Genomic DNA, 21,310 nt, shown 5'->3' with positions numbered 1-21,310 from the left:
CTTAATGCTTCATTTAGATTATTCTAAATCAGAAATATCAAGTAGGAAAACTCCATATGCAATTTTGAACAGAAAGCAGCATAAATCCTTCAAACACAGGCATTAACAAAACATTGACAAACAGGGCAGTTCCCTGCAAATCCTATAGAGGTCACTCTTCAATGAATCTGTCCTTGTTTTCAGCTTTAATCCCAGCTGCCCTATAAAAGGGTAATACTACAGTATTTATGACAATAAACAGCCTATTAAACATACCGATGTTCCAGGCGCTACTCGAGACACAATAATGGGCATTTTCTGATCAGAGCCACCCTAAAAAGGAGAGAAAGAGAGAGGTGATTTCTAAGAGGCAATGGAATCATTAAATCATCAACAATCAGTCACAGTAATTAACATATGCTGAGCATTTTACCTTCACATTAAACCCAAATCTCCCATTCTCATCCGGTTTCATTTTAATCAGGACAAGGTTGTCATGAGGAACGACTCCATTGGGCTAAACGTGAGAAAAAAATTACAATAATGTCAACATTTACATGTCATTTTCTATGTTCAAATTTTAAACAAATTTAAAAAAGCACATTGAATTTGTTTTATCTATTATTCCATTAAGTACAGGATTCTAACTGGTTTTTAAAACAATGTATGACTTGGCTCCTTCATACATTTCTGACTGTCTGTTTAAGCATGTTTCAAATCATTGTTTGACCTATTTTATTGGCAGACTGGCATATAAGCAGTCAGAGATCAGGTGAAGATGCTTTAAGCCATTATGCCCCCAAAATCTGGAAAATCTTAGCAACTGAAATTAAAAAAGTTCCAAGCGATCACAAGAGTTTCTAAAAACATCTTAAGTCCACAGGAACTTTCCCCAGGAACTAGGGACTTTGGGTGGTACTCTGTGTTTCGACTGCAGGAACCAGGGTCTAAATGAAGTTCTGGGTAAAACTTTCCCCTCAGAAAGTCCCTACTTGTGAGGTAGAAGTTTTTCAAAGTTCAGGAACTTTCAGGGGTATGACTTGGGTGCTGAACATGCTGATTGGTTGAGTGCATGCAGCATTTTGATTAGTTGACTCCACGCATCATTTTATTTTAAACCACCATTTTTAAAAGTCTGTTACGGTGCATGCAGTAAGAGTTGTTTGCTATTCAACAATGGAGCTTTAAAAAAATACAACCAATGGACCAACGACGAGGTTCAGGCTTTATTAAGCTTATATGTCACGCGCAGTCCTACGTCTGGACTAATTTGCCTAATCTTCACAGTACTTTAGACCAGGGCTCTGAACCGGTTCAAGAAACGAAAACGAACGTAATTTTGACTGGAACGTAACCAGAAACGGAAACAAAATCAAATTTAATCGTTCTGAACAGAAACGCTAATTTGAAATGGCCATTAACCGGTTAATAACGTTATTTTATCGTTCTGTTTAATATTTTGATTTGGCAGTCAACCAATCACTAATTCAAATAGTACAGCCTATGCAAATGTTACGCTGACGCATCCAACGTGAGTGAAATGCCCACGCTGACGCGCTCATGCTCAGCTGTCAAGTCATTATAGGTTAGGTAAGTCACAATGGCAATGCACTTGCATTAGTTTTTCCGATGATATATGTCACCAACCGCCAAGCATTAGGCCTACATTTAAGTGAAAATCAATGTCAAGTATATGCAGCTTGTTGTGCAATTTGAAACCAGCGAAAATTGCAGGATATGTAGAACATGAGTTCACACAACATCACATCACTCACATGCAGCGCTTCTGTGAACGGAGAAAACAGAATAAAACTATAGGTCTACATAACACATAAAATAAAAGGGAATAGGCCTATAGGCTACGCGAAATATTTCACTTAAATAATTAGGTCTATTAACAAAACTAAAATGGTTCATTGAGGTGCACTCCAAAGATCTAGGAAAGGAAACAGACATTCTGCTTGTTTTCGTTATTTGAGTGTCTTTTGTAAATGTATGAATTATGTCTTGCTTTTACCTGTATGACCATAAATTACGGAGTACAGCTTACTGTCTTAGAAGGAAAAAAAATTCCACTGGTCGCGCCGGCGCCTCACGCGCGCGAACACAAATTCTTGCATTGCTTAGGCTACTTGATTTCGCAGCTGTTAAATATTAAAATAAAATACAATCAACCAAACACATAAAACGTTACACTGCTCAATTCAATTCTGCAATAGGCCTACAATCTGCCGTTTACCACCCGTGACCACCGCCTGACTGCTGTTATGTGAAGGATGATGTCGATACTGCAAGTGAAGTATAAAGCTTACATAATAAATAATAGTTTAGCATTCGTCTCAAAAACGGAAACAGTGCCGAATGAGAAAGGTAGGCTTCAGATTCACTTTAAATTAATTCATTTTGCATCTTATTTAGTTTTATTTCTAATAAATAAACCTGTTTCTTGCCTTGAATAGCAATAGAAGCTGGAATGGCGTTAAAAAAGAAAGATTTTTTTTTTTTATTCAGCCTGCATTTTATGTATGAAAAATACTACATACATAAAATGCATTATTACTATTAGTTTTTCACAAACACTGCATCTTAATAGATATATAAATAAAAATAAAAACTTTTGAAATATTAACTCGCACTGAGGCAGTTAAAATTATTTATGTGCAAGGAACTGCGTACACTAAACCACCAAGTGTTTTATTACTTTTTGAGAGTACAACCACATCAGCGGTGTACCATAGCAGGGAGGGACGCTGGACTATTAATGCCAACTTTGGAAAAAAGAACAACAAAGCAGCGCACAGACAGTCTGGGTCGAGTGAGTCAGTGGACGTATTCTTACCATGGTCTTGTCTGTTGCTATGGGGACATCGTACATTTCGTTGATGTGGTTGTCCAAGTCCTGTTGGGAGTGGGACAGTATAAGCTGGCTCAGGTTCTTCCGGGACTGTTTGGGAGGGAGGGCAGGGGGCGGGCCTTCAACGCCTTCCGGAGACCTATTAAATTCATGGTGAATATAAATATATATAATAAATAAGAATAATACATTCATGTTTGCATTTCATTGAAAAGAGCATGAAAACATTCTTTAAAACATCTCCTTTCATTTTGCACAGATAAAAAGAAAACTATACATGTTTGGATCAACATGAGGGTGAGTAAATGATTTCAATTTTCATTTTGTTGTGAAATATCACTTTAATAAAAGGGTTTCGATACCATCATTTTTGTCCAACACATGAATGACGCTTCTTAAAAAGTTTAGCAGTCGCAACCAGCTAGAAGAGACTTCAAACAGGTTTAGTAGAATTCAGCTCAATATATTTTATTCAGTTAAACTGAACACATTATACTGTGACAATCCAGTGAACCACTGAATTATGCAACACATTGTTTTAGCTTTCACACTTGGGCACACACTTCCAAGGAACACCACACCATGGGGGTTACGAGTATCTGAGTGTGTGTTTGTATATGGGGCATACCAGTGTGCGCATCTCAATGTGTGCGTCGGCTCTCACTGACCCCTTTTGGCTTTTGTTTTCATTTATAGTCATGTTCTCACCCCAGCATGGTGTCAGAAAGTGACCGCTCTGACCCAAACTGAACACATCACACACATACAGAGCAGCTGAGCAGGCCAAAGGTCACAGAGCAAATGTCTGTTTATCTACAGACAGCAGGGACATTCAACAACCAGTGTAGTCCAATACTCAAACAAATGATTCTTATGAGCTGAATGGTTTAATGAATCGAGAATGATGGAAAAACTGAATTGTGTTCAGTTCTGCTGCTGGGTTCTACAGCAGGTGGTTATGTCATCATTTGGCAGGTGTACAGGAAGAGAAAGCGGAAGAGAAAGCATTTTATGCATTGTGGAGCATGAGCATACACATAAATCTGTATGTTAATAAATATATATTCTTATTCAGTTCCTTTAAATGATATATAAATAAACTAAGAAAGCAGAAATACAAATTAAATATACTATACCGGCCCAGTAAACATCTCCAACACTGATCCTAAGTTATGCCAAACTCTTACTTCCCTATTACAGTGAATTTTACACATAAGGTCTCTTTACTGGTAAATTTCCAGTAAATTACCATATAGATATCAGGGGAACAGGACCTTTTCAAAAATACAGTACGGTTTGAGATGTTGTAACATTACTAGTAAATTAATGGTATGATGCTATGAGGGAGAAGGGGGAAAAAAACAAACAAAACAAAAAAACAGGATTACCGGTATGAGCACGTATGAGATCAGAATGTGCTGACATTTCCAGTAAAAAGATGGAACGCAGATGCTTGTGTGAACAGCATGTTTGTCTATTTACCGGAAAAGTCAATCTGGTAATTTTACAGTAATTTACTAGGTTTAATGTATGAAAGGGGCTTATATTTTATTGTGAAGATAATTTAACTACCACCGTGTCCAAACACCTATTTGATGTGAAATACACATTTGGAACCAGATGTTGAACTAATGAGATTTCACTGTGGCCGGGGAAATTTACATTTATGAATTTAGCAGATGCTTGTATCTAAATCGACATACAATGGAGAAACATAAGCAATTGATCACAGAGCCAACAATACTCAAAATATACGAATATTGATAGGTCAGCAAAGCCATAAAAAAATAATTTACTGAATAAACTTTTGTCTAAATTAAAAAATAAATTGCAAGCATTGTAAGAATGCTCACCAATAAAAAATCTAACTCGTACTAAAAAATACTGTAGATTCTATCTTCCTGATGCCCCATTCTGACAACAGACCTTTTAAAAATTCACATAAATACACCTCAATCTTTCAATAAAAATCACCTTAAGAAATTGTGGCACTGCAGGCGCTATCAAATTTCTTCGGCCCGTTAGACTCATTTAAAGGGGTGGTTCATTGCGATTTCACTTTTTTAACTTTAGTTAGTGTGTAATGTTGCTGCTTGAGCATAAACAGTATTTGCAAAGTTACAGCGCTGAAAGTTCAATGCAAACAGAGATATTGTCTTTTAAAGTTATGGTAGTTTAATGCCTACAAAAACGACTGGTTTGGACTACAACAAGCTTCTTCCCGGGTTGGTGACATCATAAACCCTGCAAAACACGCCCCCGGGAACACGCAACAAAGTGGGCGAGGCCATGTCAGCATAATGGAAGCGGAAGAGTTGTCTACACCGGACGCGAGCGACGCATCAAAAGATAATAGAACCCATTATAATAATAATCAGTGATATTTTCTACACTGGATGCGCCGCTGAAGACAGCTTCCAGAATCTACATGAGTTTAATGCTGGATTTGCACAAAGGCTATTACTGAAAGATGGAGCAGTTCCCACTTTAAAAGCAGAAGCTGCTGTTTATGTGCCCCAAACTGTAAGTGCGTTTTATTGTTTGTACATGTCTTTTAAATGTATAGTTCTGTTGCTATTTTTTTGGTTGCATTGCTTTTTGGTAAACAAAGACCAACACGTTTTTGCTTCGCTAGCCAGTTAGCTAAATTCTGTTGCATACTTCTCCAACAAACGCCAACAAACACCAACAAACTTCTATGTTCATAGACAAACAGTTGTTCATGCTATAAATTAAACGCTACCTTTACAAAAATGCTACTACTCAGTCATGTATTCGGCTACAGTAAAGCTTTAATCAGGATAAAACTGTATATTGAAAGCTAACAAACAGCAGTGACAGCATATCTAAACACTTTGACACAAATACAAAATGAAATACCATTCATAAACGTCCTTTAAAAGCTGCGATTGCAGAGGTTCTGCTTGACCCTCTTCATTTGGGTCTGATTCAGGCTCAATTTAATACAGCAATATAGACGCCATTATTTACATTTCCACAGATGCACATGTAACAACTAATGGTAAGGGGCGTGGCGTTTCCGGACGCTTCAGCGAATCACAATACACTGGGCCTGCTAACCAATCTGAGCACATTGCGTATTTTGGAGGGAGTGGCTTCATAGAAGCAGGAAGTCAAACGAGCCGTTCAAATGACAATGGAAACAGCGGTGTAGAATAAAGGTAAAATATATGAAAAATACGGCTTTTTTAAAAAAGCGAAGCATTAAGACATGTTAAACTGCGCCCCAAAAACACAATCAGGCCTAGAAAAAAACCACTGAGCCACCCCTTTAAAAAGCAATCAACTATTAATGTTTTCTGCCACAGCACATCATCAGACCCCCAACCGTAAACAGGTCATTTCTAAAACGGTTCAAAGACTGAAACAAAGGAAAGGGGGTGGGGTGTTATATTTCAATTAAACTAGCTCAGAAAACAAAGTCAAAACAACCACATGTCATGTAAATGGCCTATCTGCCAATGGCAATGTCATTAGGCTTAAGTACACTGCAGACCTATTCAAGAGGATCACAAAGGGCTTGACATGTTTACCATGCGCCATTAAAATCCAAAGCTCTGCGCCCATCGCAAAGAGAGCGGTAAGCACGTTTTACAGCTGCGCAGTGTGCGTTTAGTTTCCATTCGGGGCCATTTAAGGGCGCAGACAGAGGGTGGTAGCCGTGATTGGAAGGCAGAGACAAAACAAACAGCCAATAAAAGATGGTTTTGGTGCAGTAAAACCACTTTTCCCATTTGAGAAACAGACTTGCGCTTCTGTTTTTTACACTAAATTATGTGGCTTCTGTAAATAGGATTTTATAATATCTGAAATGATTTAATGTTTCAATAAGTTAGAGTGGCACTGCGGTATGGATAAGCACATACTCAAGACATGAAATGCATTATAAAGCACATTAATAAAAAAAAGCAAGTATACCAAATCCGTCTGCTAAAAAAAATGGTTTTCGGGGGTATTCTATTTGGACTCTTTTTGGGACTTAAGATATTGAAAGATAGAAAATAAGAAAATAAAACATCACTGAAATTACTTTAAATAAAAATATCAGCATATCATACATCTGACTATGACATCTGGAGAGCCTTATCCTTAAAAAGGCATAATCCACATATTGCTATGTGGTTGCTGGGGTATTGTGGTCACTAGATTGTTACTAGTGAGTCCTGGGTGGTTGCTTAACCAAGTATGAACACAAGAGGAACCTTAGCAAAGCCAGTTCTTGACTGTTCTTGACTGACGGACTGTTTTCCTACTGAAGAAGAGGAGGTACTTACGGCGTAGACTCCAGGCTGATGCTGTTAGCTTGTGTAGAGGAAGCTGATTTGTGATTGGAGAAAACAGGAAGGCTGGGCGAGGCATGGATGACATGGTCCACCAGGTGACCCATAGAAGAGGGCCGTAGCCGGGGACCCTCTTGCACAAATAAGGAGTTCCTACTGTTGACAGAACATTTATAGATGCTGTAGTCATTTTCAGCTATTTGTTTTATGAGTAAATACAAATCCTCTGGCTGAAGGTAAACTAGGTGTTTCTACCAATTAAAACAAATATATTTTGCACAGTAGCATTCATAGTTACTGTAAAGAACATATGATGAAACGCATGATACTAAATGTTAACCCTAACCCTATTTTTAATTTTACTGCATTCATCCAGTCTCTCACTCTTCCTGAAAACACTGTCACTGTTAGTTTACTGATAATGCTGAAGTGTATCTCTGAATCTTTGACAGAGAGTGACAGTTTTCATTAGAGCTCCATGAACAGCTGTCCGACTCCCTGACTTACTGCATGGGTAAAACTCACAAAACCTGTCAAGAACATGTCTAGGTTATATTTCATCCCTAAATCAAAGGAAAAATTAGAAAATACATTGCTTTAAGAAACAAAGCCTTTTTAGGACCATTAAGGTTTTTGTATTCTCATTATGCATAATGCATGAAAACATGTAGATAGTAGTTAAATTGTATTTAAACATGTTGGCATTTGGTTATAGGAACACTCCACTATTTTTAAAAAATAGGCTCATTTTTCAACTCCCCTAGAGTTAAACAGTTGAGTTTTTTCGAATCCATTCAGCCAATCTCTATCATTGCGCCTGCTGCACCCATGGTACGGCAGCAAAGATCCTTGATCATTGTGCCGGAATAAGAGTATAGTTCCAAGCCATATCGGCCTAGAATATCACAACTTTTCATTTTCCGTCAGTCTTAGTACACAATGTAACTACAGAAGAGTCAAGTTTTAAATAGAAAAATATCGAAACTCTTTGGTCATTTCTGAGCGTATGCTAACGGTCTAATCAGATTCAATGAACTATGCTAAGCTGCAGCTAAAAGTGGTACTGCCAGACCCAGAGACCGGCTGATTGGATTCGAAAACGGTAAAACTCAGCTGTTTAACTCTAGGGGAGTTGGAAAATGAGCCTATTTTCAAAAATAGTGGTGTGTTCCTTTAAGTGCCTTTGTGCTGATTTAAATTAAAAAAAAAAAAAAAAAAAAAAAAAGTCGCATTATGGTATTTTTTTAAAATATTCTGTATTATAGTAATGAAATATGAGATTCATTGCTATGCATAATGGGAATAAAAAAAACCAACTTGTTAGGCTAATGTAAAAAGTGGGCAAACGTGCTCAATTGTCATGAAAATAATGCCATAATGAAAAAATAAAATAAAATATTCGTTTTTGATTCATTTTCTTTTTGCCAAGTATAGGGGCTTTTGCACCAAATAGTTCTAGGAACTTGCCACTAAGATAGTTCCCCGAGAACTAATTTCTCCCCCGGGCCATGTACCTGGTTGCATTCGCACCAGGAATAGGAACTGTGCAGCGACCGACAGCGGCGTCTTTAAGCACAACATTTACAAACTCTAAAAACCGGTGGTCGGAGCTGTGTTTGTTGTGTCGTGGGTTTCGTGATAACGTAAATGCATAATTTACGTGACTGAAAGAGTACAAAGTGGGGCTAAGAGACAAAATCTCCTATGACAACTTTCAGTATTACATATCATCAGGGCGGAGAAAAGAACACAACCCTGCAGACAACAGGTAAATGCCGTTATCGCCGTTTTCCATGTTCATGAAGTAAATATGTTTACACGGCTTTTTAAAAATGCCAGGTGCCGGTGTTTGACATGCGTTTGACCAATCAACATACATTTGCGTCACTGATAGTTCCTATAGTGCTGGTTTAGACCCTACTTTGAAGTAGGAGCTAATTTAGTTTCACCAAAAGGAGTTCCTAGAACTAAAATCGTTCCTAGTTCCTGTGGTGCGAACACGGCAAAATCCAGGTACTTCAGCCAATAGTTCTAGGAACTATGAAAAGGCTCCTCCGGTGCGAAAGCCCCTTACAATTTCTTTTTTGTTTTTTTTCCTATTTCTTTTTTTTTTTTGGATTGAAATGTGACAAGCATGCAATTGTGAGATTCACTTCCATACAGCTTACACACTTGTCTTTTCCCTATCACCCTACAGTCTTTGCTAATTAGGTTGGATGTTTCACTGAAACGGAGAGGCACTCACTGGTTGGGAGTCCCAGGGGGGGAGCGGGTAGGCAGGCTACGGGTCTCCAGCCTCTCTTCAGACAGTGAGTTCCTGCTCACTGCATCCCAGTCTGTCACACCCATCACCTTTCTGTCCAGGGGTTTGCTGGGAGATCTGAGAGATGAAACGTATTCTGTTAATCTCTGCAATACCCCAGTAGAGCCAAAGGCTAAGGTCACTTACAAGCTTATGTTAAATCTCTGAGGTATGACAGTTAGATATCATTTCACTGAGCAACTGTACATTGATTTCCAGTTGGCACTTTTAAGTGTGTTAAACCCCTTTAGTTTTTCTAAAACTTAGGGTTTCTGAATAAATAAAGTCAGATAATATCTTGCCAACTGTTTCTTTACATTTAATGTTTTAATATCGATTACACCTATTTTGACAGAGATCACATTCTTTTTAAACTGAATTCTAAGTTTATCATTATACCTTTATGTTCTCCTGAGACACTGTTCTACAATGTTCAATTTATATTTTGAATGTTTAACTGCAGACAGTCAGTACATTTTTACACAGTAACCACTAGTGAGATATCTCTTTTTAGCAAAAAACAAAAATACAAAAATATTAGTGCTGTCAACGTTAACGCATGCGATTAATTTTTTCCAGTTTAACGCATTAAAAATATTAACGCAATTAATGCAGCATTCATTTTGTTCGGTCATCCTTTGGTTAGCATTACAATATATGATCATGCTCTTATTCATGCAAATGCTTTTAAACCATTTAAACGCGGCAAAAGAGAAAAAGAGAACACACTGTCTGTGAATGTCCTGTCACACACACGATGCACAGAAAGACGCGCGGCATCGTGCACATGGACGCCACGCCAAAATTGAGTTCTCTGTCGCGCTTGAACGAACAATACCATGCACAATAATGCCAAAAATATACGTTTTGTCGAGTATCCTCATAAGAGCAGCCTTGAATGAGTTAAATAAAGTCTTAAACGAAAGTAAAGAGCGGTGAGAAAGTGGAACGCATGTGAGATCTGCGTCATGTGCGGCAGCGGCAGCTCTTAAAGTGACAGCAACCACTAATGCCGTCTGTCATTGAAGATAATGAAAGAACAAAGGTAACAGAAAATTAATCACTGCTGTTGACTAAAGAACAAAAAATACAGAAATTGAATGAAGTTACCAATCTGTTAGACAGGTAGGAAAGGCACAGGTAAATATGACATTTATTATGGGTTTATGTGAGGATTGTTCCAAGTTCACTTAAATTAAAAGTTGTTATATTTTTGAAGCCTAATATATGTAAAAAAATAACATAGCTTTCAATTACACTGTAATGTTGAATGGCTATAATTCATGTTTAAAATTGGGGAAAAAATCAATTTCATCGAGACATCAGTAGCTGTACACTATTAGTATCAGTGATACTGACCTTCATTCATAAAAAGATGCCATTAAACAAGTATTTAAAATATACTGTCTTCATGTTGTTTCTTTATGTTGTTTTAATTTGGAGATTAACTGTGAAATTATTACATTATAAAATATAAAAACGTATAAAAACTTAAGTGTTTTTAGTTGCGATTAATCACAGAAAAAAAGTGATTAAGAGAGTTAATTTTTTTTATCGATTGACAGCACTAATACATATATACGACATTCAAGAGTGCTGTCATATTTTGTTCTGTTATAACAGTATCCACTCTGAAAATCATACAGAATCTACTGTCAGTCTGCCAATGTCAATCATTATTTTGAGATAAAAAGAACAAACACAAGTTTGACTACACTCATCATTTTAGAGTTTCGCATTAGTTAACATTTCAAACAACTCAAACTTTTTGAAAAGTCGTGACTTTTTCATGAGCAGTGAAGTTCCAATGCAAGGTTTTTGGAAAGCAACAATCTTAGTATTGGTCAGCATTCTCATGAGAGATAGTAAAATATAAAAGACTGTTGAGAAGGGATATTATAGACTCTAAAAAGATGCATAACAAAAGTCATTGTCAACAATTTGGTAAAAGTAATAGATTACATTGGAAAATTGTATTTCTAATATGATTTGATTGAGCAGTAACTCATTCAAAAATTCACTACTGACAAACGTATTAACTGGTCTTTTTGCTTTATAATGCTCATGTACACTACAGTTCAAAAGATCAGGTTAATATATATGTATTTTTTAAAGAAATTAATAAATGTATTCAGCAATTAAAAATTGATAAAAAGTAACATTTATAATGTTACAAAAGATATCTATTTCTAATAAATGCTGTTAAATTAAAACTATTTTCAGAAGATAATTCTATATATAAAAAAAAAAAAAAGTACTTAACTTTTAAATTGTAGTCGATGTTAGCGTTATAATAGCCTGATTTGAGATAAAGAAAGTTCCATTACACTGTTTGTCAGTAGTGATTTGATATACATTACTGAAACATAATCTTGGCAAACAGTTTTGGAGATTTTTAGTAGATAAGAGCTGTACTTTAATGACTGGAAATATCTACCCGGGGGTGTTACTAAGACAGTGACCACTGAGTGAACTGATTTACTTAAAAAGGACTTTAATCCAAACATCTCAAAGCTGCTGCACCAAGTCACTCCTCCTCACCAGCTGGTAGTTTATTTTATAAGTTCACACTTCCACAATAATAAATACTCTTTCAGACCAAATAAGCTAATGATCATTAACTGAAGAATCATATCAGGTCACCAACACAAAATCCCTGAAGTACAAGCTTACATTACCTTGCAAACACTCTGTCCTTGATTCCCTTATCCTTGCCATACTGAACAGATTGTGCTTCCGTCCTCCCGCTGTGAAGAGATGTACAATGTTTGTCAGGATTCAAACCATATTTCACAACTTCACAACATATAATGTGACTTTCTTGCCTGAGATCTCCAATTCTGTGAATGGCCTCATTTATATGAGGCTCTTACTGCTCAAAGCTACAGAGTTCAAATATGTTTTAATATACTATAGACAGCACCAATAAACTTATAAATCTAAAAGGCTTTGCAAGATGAATTATTGATCAGCTCCTCATCCTAGTTTCCCTATATCTAAAATTGGCTAAAAGAGCATCATCTATTTTTCAAGAGTTTATCCCCATGATTTACTAGAGTATTTGTTCATGTCGACTAAGGTCAAGCTTTCCGGTGCACACAAATAACTACTGCAATAATAAGACTGAAAACAAAATCTATGAATTTCTGCTCAGAAAAAAATGAAATGAGCATGTCACACAAAATGAAAGGGATTTTGGGATTTGTATTAATAACTTTACTGTTGATACCTGATAGCAACTCATAAGTTGCACTTCCTCAAACTACATGCACTATTTTTTGCCCCGTTTAAAAAAAATTATGAAGTACTGTGGATGTATAAGAACACTGGAAGACTGTCTTACCAGTAACGGAACTTGGAGCCCAAACTGAAGTAGTGCGCAAAGAAGTTCTTCTGTGGAGGAACGGGCCGATCTAGCCGAAAGAAGGTGTGGTGTTCAACACAGGCCTTCCAGAGATTTTTACAGGCCCTATAGTTTACCATGTTGAAACCGAGCAACGTATCTCTTGTCTCGTGCTGTAGGCAAAAAAAAGAAAGAAGGATCTTAAGGCTGTTAAATCAAGCATACTGCAAGCTTAACCCAAAACACAGGAGATGTTGTTGACATTTACATTCCCTGCCCTGAACGTTACACACATTATCTCGTCTTGTTTTGCTCTGAACATGGGCTTCCATTTGAAACCTGGCCAAAGTACCCAAAAAGCTCTGCTCTGGAGAGACCTATTAGGATTGACACTCCAATCTTCAAGGCTCCATTGGTCACTGGGGACTCCAGAGGGGGGTAAATGCACTTCCTGGACTGTTTTTGGTTGTACAAATCGCAGGGGCTGCGACCCAGGGCCAGGGAAATTGGACCCACTCAGCCAAGCTCTGCCATCTGGGCATCAATTATGGATCACGACATCATTGAGTTCTGCTTTTAGTACAACTGCTTCTGAAAGGTCCCTGTGCATTATTCACACCACCGGGGTGTTTTGAGGTCTCCAGCAGAGGGTCTGTGAGGCCATGGAGAACCAGTTCAGGCACAGGTTCTTGTCGAGTCGGCACTGTTCTGATGTCAGGTCGCATCGCGCTCCCCCACATGCACAATGCATCATCTATTCTCCATAATTAATAAGCTGTAAAGAGTCTCTATCTCACTCTGCATCATCACTGACAGCAGAGCAGTAATTACAGAGGGATTTCAAATAAACAAAGATCAGTGGTGCTATGGGAGCCAATATGCTCTTCAATTTGATATAGCCTGAGCAAGATTGCTTATTAATAGAAACTGCGGCTCTCTGCAGTTTGGAAATGGGAGTGATGATGTCTATTGGAGTCATCTTATGATTTTACATATTGTTATCAGCAAAAAGTGAGAGGAAACGGCACAGATGAACAAAAATATTGTAGTTTAAATTGAATGTTCTCTTCACACATATAGAAATGTGCTGCCACACATCACACAAAAATAGTGATATTTTTAATATTATAAATGTATACTGTTTTAAAATAGTAATTTTAATACATTAACATTTATTTAATAATTTAATATTTAAATTATTTGTGCAGTCATATAATCCCCTACACTTTCAGTCAAAATCTACATGCGACATTGTGGCGCATTGTGAATCGTGACCTTTGTTTTGCGATGAGTATCATTGAGCTAGAATCACAGTATTAAAGAAAAAAAAAGTGTACTACTTACTGCCTCTTTTCTTATCTGGATGAAAAACTGTTTGCATTTAAAAGATATTTTCACAATCTTCAACCTAAAATAAAGGGGAAAAAATTATTTGTTGGTAAAACAAAAACACATTTTCAAGGGCAGTAAACACATTGTGAGCTGTTAAAATTCCCTGACCTATTTCATGGCCCTTTGTGTCTCTCTAAGCTTTACTCCTATTAAAATATGACTCAGAGGGAAGCTAAATATATTCAACACAACACACACACTCTCAAATGTCCGAATAAACACATGCTTGAGTGTCATTCACTTATGATACATTCTGTCACACACAAATAGTACAGCACAGTGCAACTCACAAACACACAGTCAATGATTCAAGGTGGTCAAACTGAACTTCATTTCTCTTTAGAGATCACTAGCGTCCACATATTTATGTGCATTCATAGTCAGTGTTGTATATATTTACTCTTTCTAACCATCACTATTGAAGTTTAAGAACTGCAGGGGTGAGCGATAAAATAATCAATAAGAGCAACCGTTTGCCCTGAGAGCTTAGTTGACATCTGTGGTAAACAGCCACTGTTCTCTTCTGGGCTAAACATAGTTTGCCTGGAAAGCATCTGTGCGTGTATTTCAAACGGGAGGTGCTTGGGCTACAGCTACAGTAGCAGCTGGGCTTGTGTGCCAGAAAAACTGTCTGGTGGTGGGGGGAGGGGGGAAGCTTTGCCTGATGAGGAGATTTGATTATTTAACAGAGGCTTTTATCCATTCCACATCAGCTATTCCACTGCTCACAATGTGAAATGAGTGCAACTAAAGACGGAGAATCTAAAAATGTCTGAAGATAAAATGTCTAAACACGTAAAATACACCCCCTCAGAATGGTATTTAGTTAGATTACATATAAAAAAAAAAAAAAAAAAAAAAAAAAAAAAATCAGTAGAAATTAAACTATATAGTTTGAATAAACTATGAATTAAATTTAAATTTATTCATAAATTTATGAAATTTCAGTGTAATGTTTTTGTAAAATTTTTGTCAATAATAATAATAATCAATATAATTAACAGCAATATTTAAATCAATGTTCAATAAATAACCATATAATTAATAATTCTTACAGTAATTAAAGGGTTAGTTCACCCAAAAATGAAAATTCTGCCATTTATTACTCACCCTCATGTCGTTCTACACCCGTAAGACCTTCGTTCATCTTTGAAACACAAATTAAGATATTTTTAATAAAATCTGATGGCTCAGTGAGGCCTCCATTGCCAGCAAGATAATTAACACTTTAAGATGCCCAGAAAGTTACTAAAGCTACAGTTTATGTGACTAAAGTTGTTTGACCTTATGAAGTGACGAGAATACTTTTTGTGCACCAAAAAAAAACTAAAACAAAAAAAAAAACCAATGATCTTATTCAACAATACGTAGTGATGGGCGATTTCAAAACACTGCTTCATGAAGCTTCGAAGCTTTGCGAATCTTTTGATTCAAATCAGTGGTTCGGAGCGCATATCAAAATGCCAAAGTCACGCCCCCTAGTGGTGTACCACTGAAATTTCGAAACACTTATGACATAACGAAGCCTTGTTTACTGAAATCACGTGACTTTGGCAGTTTGATACATGCTCCGAACCACTGATTCAAAACAAAAGATTCGTAAAGCTTCGAAGCTTCATGAAGCGGTGCTTTGAAATCTGTTCATCACTAGATATTTTGTTTTTCTGGCGCACAAAAAGTATTTTCGTCACTTCATAACATTAAGGTCGAACCACTGTAGTCACATGAACTGTTTTAAATATGTCTTTAGTAGTGATCGACCGATATTGATTTTTTAGAACTGATACCGATAATTTGAACTGAACTGAACAAATCATTTTATTTATATCAATCACTCCCTCCTTGCATAGAAAACAAATCTTATTTATACACCAATAAATAGAGGGGTCTGAAAGTGCAAAAAATAAAAAAAGTGCACTGTTACTAAAAATTAATTGTTGAAAATTAGTAGTCTTTCATGTTAATTTTAATCTTCATATTACAAAAATAATTTTATTTATAAAAAGCATCAGCAGCAACACTAATGTTAACAATAAGCTAAATAAATGTAGAATGTCTAATGTTTTCAAATGGAGAAAATAAATTAAAGAAAGGAGACATATCAACTTTGCAGAAATGTAATACTTCATTTTAAACTACAGTTTTAGTAGATTTATAAGCTGTTTAATAGGCTAAAGAAAAGAGTGAAGAATAATTCGCTGGATAATGTTAAATAACTGAATAATATTCTTTGGAATATTGGAATATAACAAACAAAACATCGTATTTTACTGCATTTCTCAACTGGTATGTTAGAATTATTAATAATGTTTTTGTCGTTCTAGATTATGAAATGTCTGCTGACAAAGTGCTGTTTATCTATGCATTTACATAGAACTATACTCAAACTGAGATCGCTTGCGGAGATAATAATTTCCATTGGGTAGCATTTACTTGGATGTTTATTAGTGAATTAATGGTTATATAGTAAATGTTTATATAATTACGGTGTTTTAAAGTAATGAATCTTGTTAAAAGTTACATGCAGTGGCCATGCTGGAGGAGCATTTCCTGAGCATCAACCCGCTGAGTGAACAGCAAAATGCAGACGACTTCACAAGAATAATGATGAGCATAGACAACAGAGAGAGAATTAAATTCAAAACCAATATCCGATTATGGTAAAATGCTTAAATATCGGGGAAAATATCGGTAAATCGATATATCGGTCGATCTCTAGTCTTTAGTAGCTTTCTGGGCATCTGAAAGTGTTAATTATCTTGCTGGCAATGGAGGCCTCACTGAGCCATCAGATTTTATCAAAAATATCTTAATTTGTGTTCTGAAGATGAACGAAGGTCTTACGGGTGTAGAACGACATGAGGGTGAGTAATAAATGACAGAATTTTCATTTTTGGGTGAACTAACCCTTTAATGTAAGCTATCACTTTCTCCAAGGCCATAACAATCGATAGGACATTGTCCATTGCTTGACTTTTATTTTCATCGCATCATGCTTGGTAGCCCCATCCACCACAAAATCTCATTGGTCCAATTCTGCTCCACATAACTTTATATTAAAATAGCATATATGTTCTTATTGGCTTATATTGTGCTCCATTGTGCATCATTTAAACATTCAGTGTTGACAAACCAATTCTCGTAGAAATCTGACGCCTAGTTAAAATAACAAAAAAAAAAAAACTGCATTTTAAACTGGAAATCTTCATTCAAGGATGCCTTGAGGCTAACAAGAATGCATAACATTCAAACTGGCTAAGTTTACAATCTCAGCCATAGTCATTACACTTCATGATTTGAATGAACCCAAATGACACCAATAAGGCAAGTTCACTTACCATGGAAAGTAGTTGATTCGTACCCTGTTCTTGTAGATGGCAATGCCAGTTGAAATCAGGCCCATGAAAATCTCTGTGTTGCTTTGATCCTGAAAGCAGGAACAGAGAGAGAGAGAGAGAAATTATTAATGAGGATCATTAAGCTTTTTTGAAACTGTCCTGTGTAATGTTTAAGTGTTAGCCCACACAAAAATGAAAACTCTGAAGAAACATTCATCTTATTTTGTTATTCATCTTATTTCGTTCCAAACCCATATAACTTTATTACTTTCATGGGACATAAAAGCTATGCAAATTGCTCTTCCCCATACAATGAAAGTACATACAGTGGCCAAAGTCTTCTAAAGCTATACAATAGCTTTGTGTGAGGAACAGACATGAAATGGGCTTTCCTGTTCGAATGATTATCTTTATATGTAACAAAGAGCCTTGTGTGTAGATACATAATGAAACAGCCCTGGCACACTTACCCTTGCATAGTGTAGTTCCACTCCATAGAGTTCCAACGTTCGTGCAGTGTTCAGATAATTGAATTCAGACTGTGCTGGGTTAAGTCCACTGTGTCCAGGCCAAAAAAGGAGAATAAAGGGTAAAAATTAAGACATGTGCTTCAGATTCACATCACAAGATAGTGTAATAGAAGTATGCTTGCACAAAACTCTTGTGTAAATTGCTTAAATTGCCATCTTTGAGAATCCACCGATTTGTCAGTATGGCTAAGATGTGGGATACAATGAGCTTCCTGTTCTCAGCAGAGCTCTACAGTGTGCATACTGAGCAATGAGTGCTGAGAAAGCACACGTGAGCATGTTCACTGACACAGTGTTCGTGAATATTCATCAAGCCATATGTGAAATCAACAAGACTCCTTCATTGTGGCAAATTTCTGACAGCAATGTAATGTGCTGAAAGGAATATTTGATTATAAAAGTACAGTGACAGAGTTGGTCAGAGTTCTGCCAGAGTAAGTTTAAAGCGATGATTCTTACTTGTGTTGCTGGTGATGTTTGGTGACATCTTTTTCAAAGCCCTGAGGCTGGTTGGGGATGAAGCAGAACTCAGACAGGTATCCTGGCAAATTCTCGGCCTCACTGTAATCACCCAGCTCAGCTGAATCACACAATACAACCACAGTGTTACGGATAACAGCCATGACTCATAACAGTACAACGTGCAGACAAAGTCACCTGATAATGTAAAGGGGCAGGATCATGGATGGATACATACTGGTACCCAAATCTCACTTTGTGTGTAAACCACATTATCACATTATTATGTGTCACTATTATTATGTGAAAAAAATGCCCCAAATGCCCTATTATTATAAGCAAAATGGCCTAAAAAATTATATGTACTGTATAACTTATTTAAAATAAACTGATACTTTAAGTGACAGTAAAGACTTTTACATTATCTATCTATCTATCAAATAAATCCTGTTATTTTGAAGTCCATATTCAAAGAATCCCCCCCCCCAAAAATAGCACAGTTTCAACAAAATCTTAAGCAACTATTAATGAAACTATTTTCAACACTAATTATAATCAGAAATATTTCTTGAGCACTAAATCAGCATATTAGAATGATTTCTGAAGGATCATGTGACACTGAAGACTTTAGTGATGATGCTGAAAATTCAGCTTTACCATCATAGGAATAAATTACATTTTAAAATAGAGTTATTTTAAACTGTAATAATATTTGACAATATTACTAATTTTACTTATTTTTGATCAAATAAATGCAGCTTTGGTGAAACATCTGCAGCATGAAAAACATTCTAACTCATTTTTCCAACTTTATTTGAAAAATGAATTGAAAATGATTAAGATGTGTCCAATCATGTTAATTGAAGGTGTAAGATAGAATATAATATTCTGTACATTTTATACATGTAAAAATATACCATTTTTACATTGGTGGTTATACCACATTACAGGTTTAGAGTCAAAACATTCTGATGAGATAATATATTCTTATTGAGTGCCAAATGTTGTCAGATCAAACATGTTGAGACAATGTATGACTGCATTGAATCAGAGACTGAATGAGATCAATTCACTTTCACTTAATTTTAGGGGAAGCATTGCATTATCATTACATTAATCCTCAGTTTAAAATAAAATGATAAAACGCACTAATGCTTAAAGCTATTCAAGGGTTTAGCATTATTGAACACCTGTTACAATATTTATTATCATGTAAAACACACAAGCACTCAGTAAGTCTCTTTGAAATCCGCTAAACCACTTCCACTGACTGAAAAAAAAAAAAAAAGAATCAAAATGCAGCATTTCGCATTAATTTTGCCACTTTGGCAGCTTGTCAGTAAACCTTAAAGCAAACAAAATGAGTTGCAATAGATAGCGCTGTCCTAGGCTACTGGGCTCAACAGAATCCCCTCTGACCTATATAGTGCCCAAACTGCATGCTAAAAGCCCCGGAGAGACCGGAGCAAATGTGCTCACTACAGCAATCTGTCAAGAGTCATTATTGCTGAGCTCAATCTGGCAAGCGGACCCCCTAGGGCCCAGGATATGCCATGTCACTCACTGCTCCATCTCGAATGGGCACTATTAGGTTAACTCAGATGTGCTGGGCTGTGTTTGTGCCTGCTGTACTTCAGAGAGATTTCTTGCTCACATGTACTCCTGTTTTACAAGCTAGTGCTTGTTAAGCGTTGAGGTTGTGCACAGATGGAATGTACCATGCTGAGCCTGCGCTGTTGTATTTCAGTGGTTTGCTGGGTAGCTCAGCACTAGATTTTAGTTTGCATGATACCATCTATGGTGAAATATATTGACGTGGAAAAAGAAATGTGGTGCATAACATAGGCGGAAAACAACTTTAATTATAATTCTGTTGCTATGCTAAATTGCTATCAATTCCACTCGCTCAAGAAATAGAGAATTACAGGCGCCACTTGTTTGACACCAAACATAACATTAAACAGGATTTAAAGTTGTAACATTAAAGATGGTGAGACCAAACCAGAATTAAAGCAAACCACATGTAATTGACCGTCACATACCGTTCTGCTTTAAAAAAAAATGATTTAGTTTTGTGGCTTCTTTGTCATTTAAATCCTACAACCGTTCATTCCAATGAAGAACTCATACTTACACTGAACAGCGTATGATGCCAGGAGTGCGGCAGTATTGTGCGGACAGGGCAGTCTGGGAAGGATATATATTATATTAAATTAACAGTATAACATGTTGGGAGATCAAAACAAATTGGTACCAAATTAATGTACTTAAGTAACCATAAAAGAACATTAAGCACATGCAAATTCAGAAGCGCAAACTGCAGTGGTATCACAAGATGAATATTGCATGAACAGTCTATATAGTACTAGTTACAGACATAATCATTTACAAATAAACTGAATGCCCCCTACTACTAAATGCACATACTATGCAACTGGACTTAAGAAGAGATTTTCAGTTAAAACAGTCATACATCATCCAGCTCACCTTCCACTCAGTATGTCCTGCTTAATCTGTAGAAAATACAGGTACCTACACAGATGGAAAAGAAGATGACAAATAATCTCTTTGAGTATGTATTATTCATGAGGTGAAGTCTTAAATATATAAAAAATAATAATAATAAATATTAAATCAAACTTCCTACAGGAAATGCTGTGCCATACTGTACTGCAGTGCAGTTTAGATAGAGAGTTTAAGTAACATTAAATGGCAATTTTGCATTATTATCTAACCAAGCAAAGCAAACAAATACTTATGTAAGGTTTTATAAGGTGTCTTAAGTTTGTGTAAAATGATTATAATATTAAGA

General features: G+C 36.3%; 1 protein-coding gene across 4 annotated transcripts in view; it reads right to left on the bottom strand.

The window, feature by feature from the left end:
- The window catches only part of ptpn4a (protein tyrosine phosphatase non-receptor type 4a), a 59,387-nt gene that overhangs the window by 8,799 nt on the left and 29,278 nt on the right, over window positions 1-21,310 (bottom strand). For 3 of the 4 annotated variants that reach the window (XR_007931535.1, XM_051904827.1, XM_051904825.1), the window contains exons 6-18: window positions 20,986-21,030; window positions 20,633-20,685; window positions 18,499-18,619; window positions 17,980-18,079; window positions 17,510-17,598; window positions 14,124-14,187; window positions 12,780-12,952; window positions 12,115-12,183; window positions 9,380-9,514; window positions 7,129-7,290; window positions 2,819-2,972; window positions 413-496; window positions 256-312 (exon numbers count right to left, since the gene is read on the bottom strand). Coding sequence is in view for 3 of the 4 variants with exons in the window: in XM_051904827.1 (XP_051760787.1) it covers window positions 256-312; window positions 413-496; window positions 2,819-2,972; window positions 7,129-7,290; window positions 9,380-9,514; window positions 12,115-12,183; window positions 12,780-12,952; window positions 14,124-14,187; window positions 17,510-17,598; window positions 17,980-18,079; window positions 18,499-18,619; window positions 20,633-20,685; window positions 20,986-21,030 (1,306 nt within the window). In the remaining variant the exon portion in view is untranslated. The remainder of the gene's footprint in view (window positions 1-255; window positions 313-412; window positions 497-2,818; window positions 2,973-7,128; window positions 7,291-9,379; window positions 9,515-12,114; window positions 12,184-12,779; window positions 12,953-14,123; window positions 14,188-17,509; window positions 17,599-17,979; window positions 18,080-18,498; window positions 18,620-20,632; window positions 20,686-20,985; window positions 21,031-21,310) is intronic. The other variant, XM_051904826.1, reaches the window with a different exon arrangement.

The sequence above is a fragment of the Ctenopharyngodon idella genome, chromosome 9 (genome assembly GCF_019924925.1).
Source record: "Ctenopharyngodon idella isolate HZGC_01 chromosome 9, HZGC01, whole genome shotgun sequence".
In the NCBI taxonomy this organism is placed as follows: Eukaryota; Metazoa; Chordata; class Actinopteri; order Cypriniformes; family Xenocyprididae; genus Ctenopharyngodon; species Ctenopharyngodon idella.
This window is presented reverse-complemented; position numbering and strand designations above follow the sequence as displayed.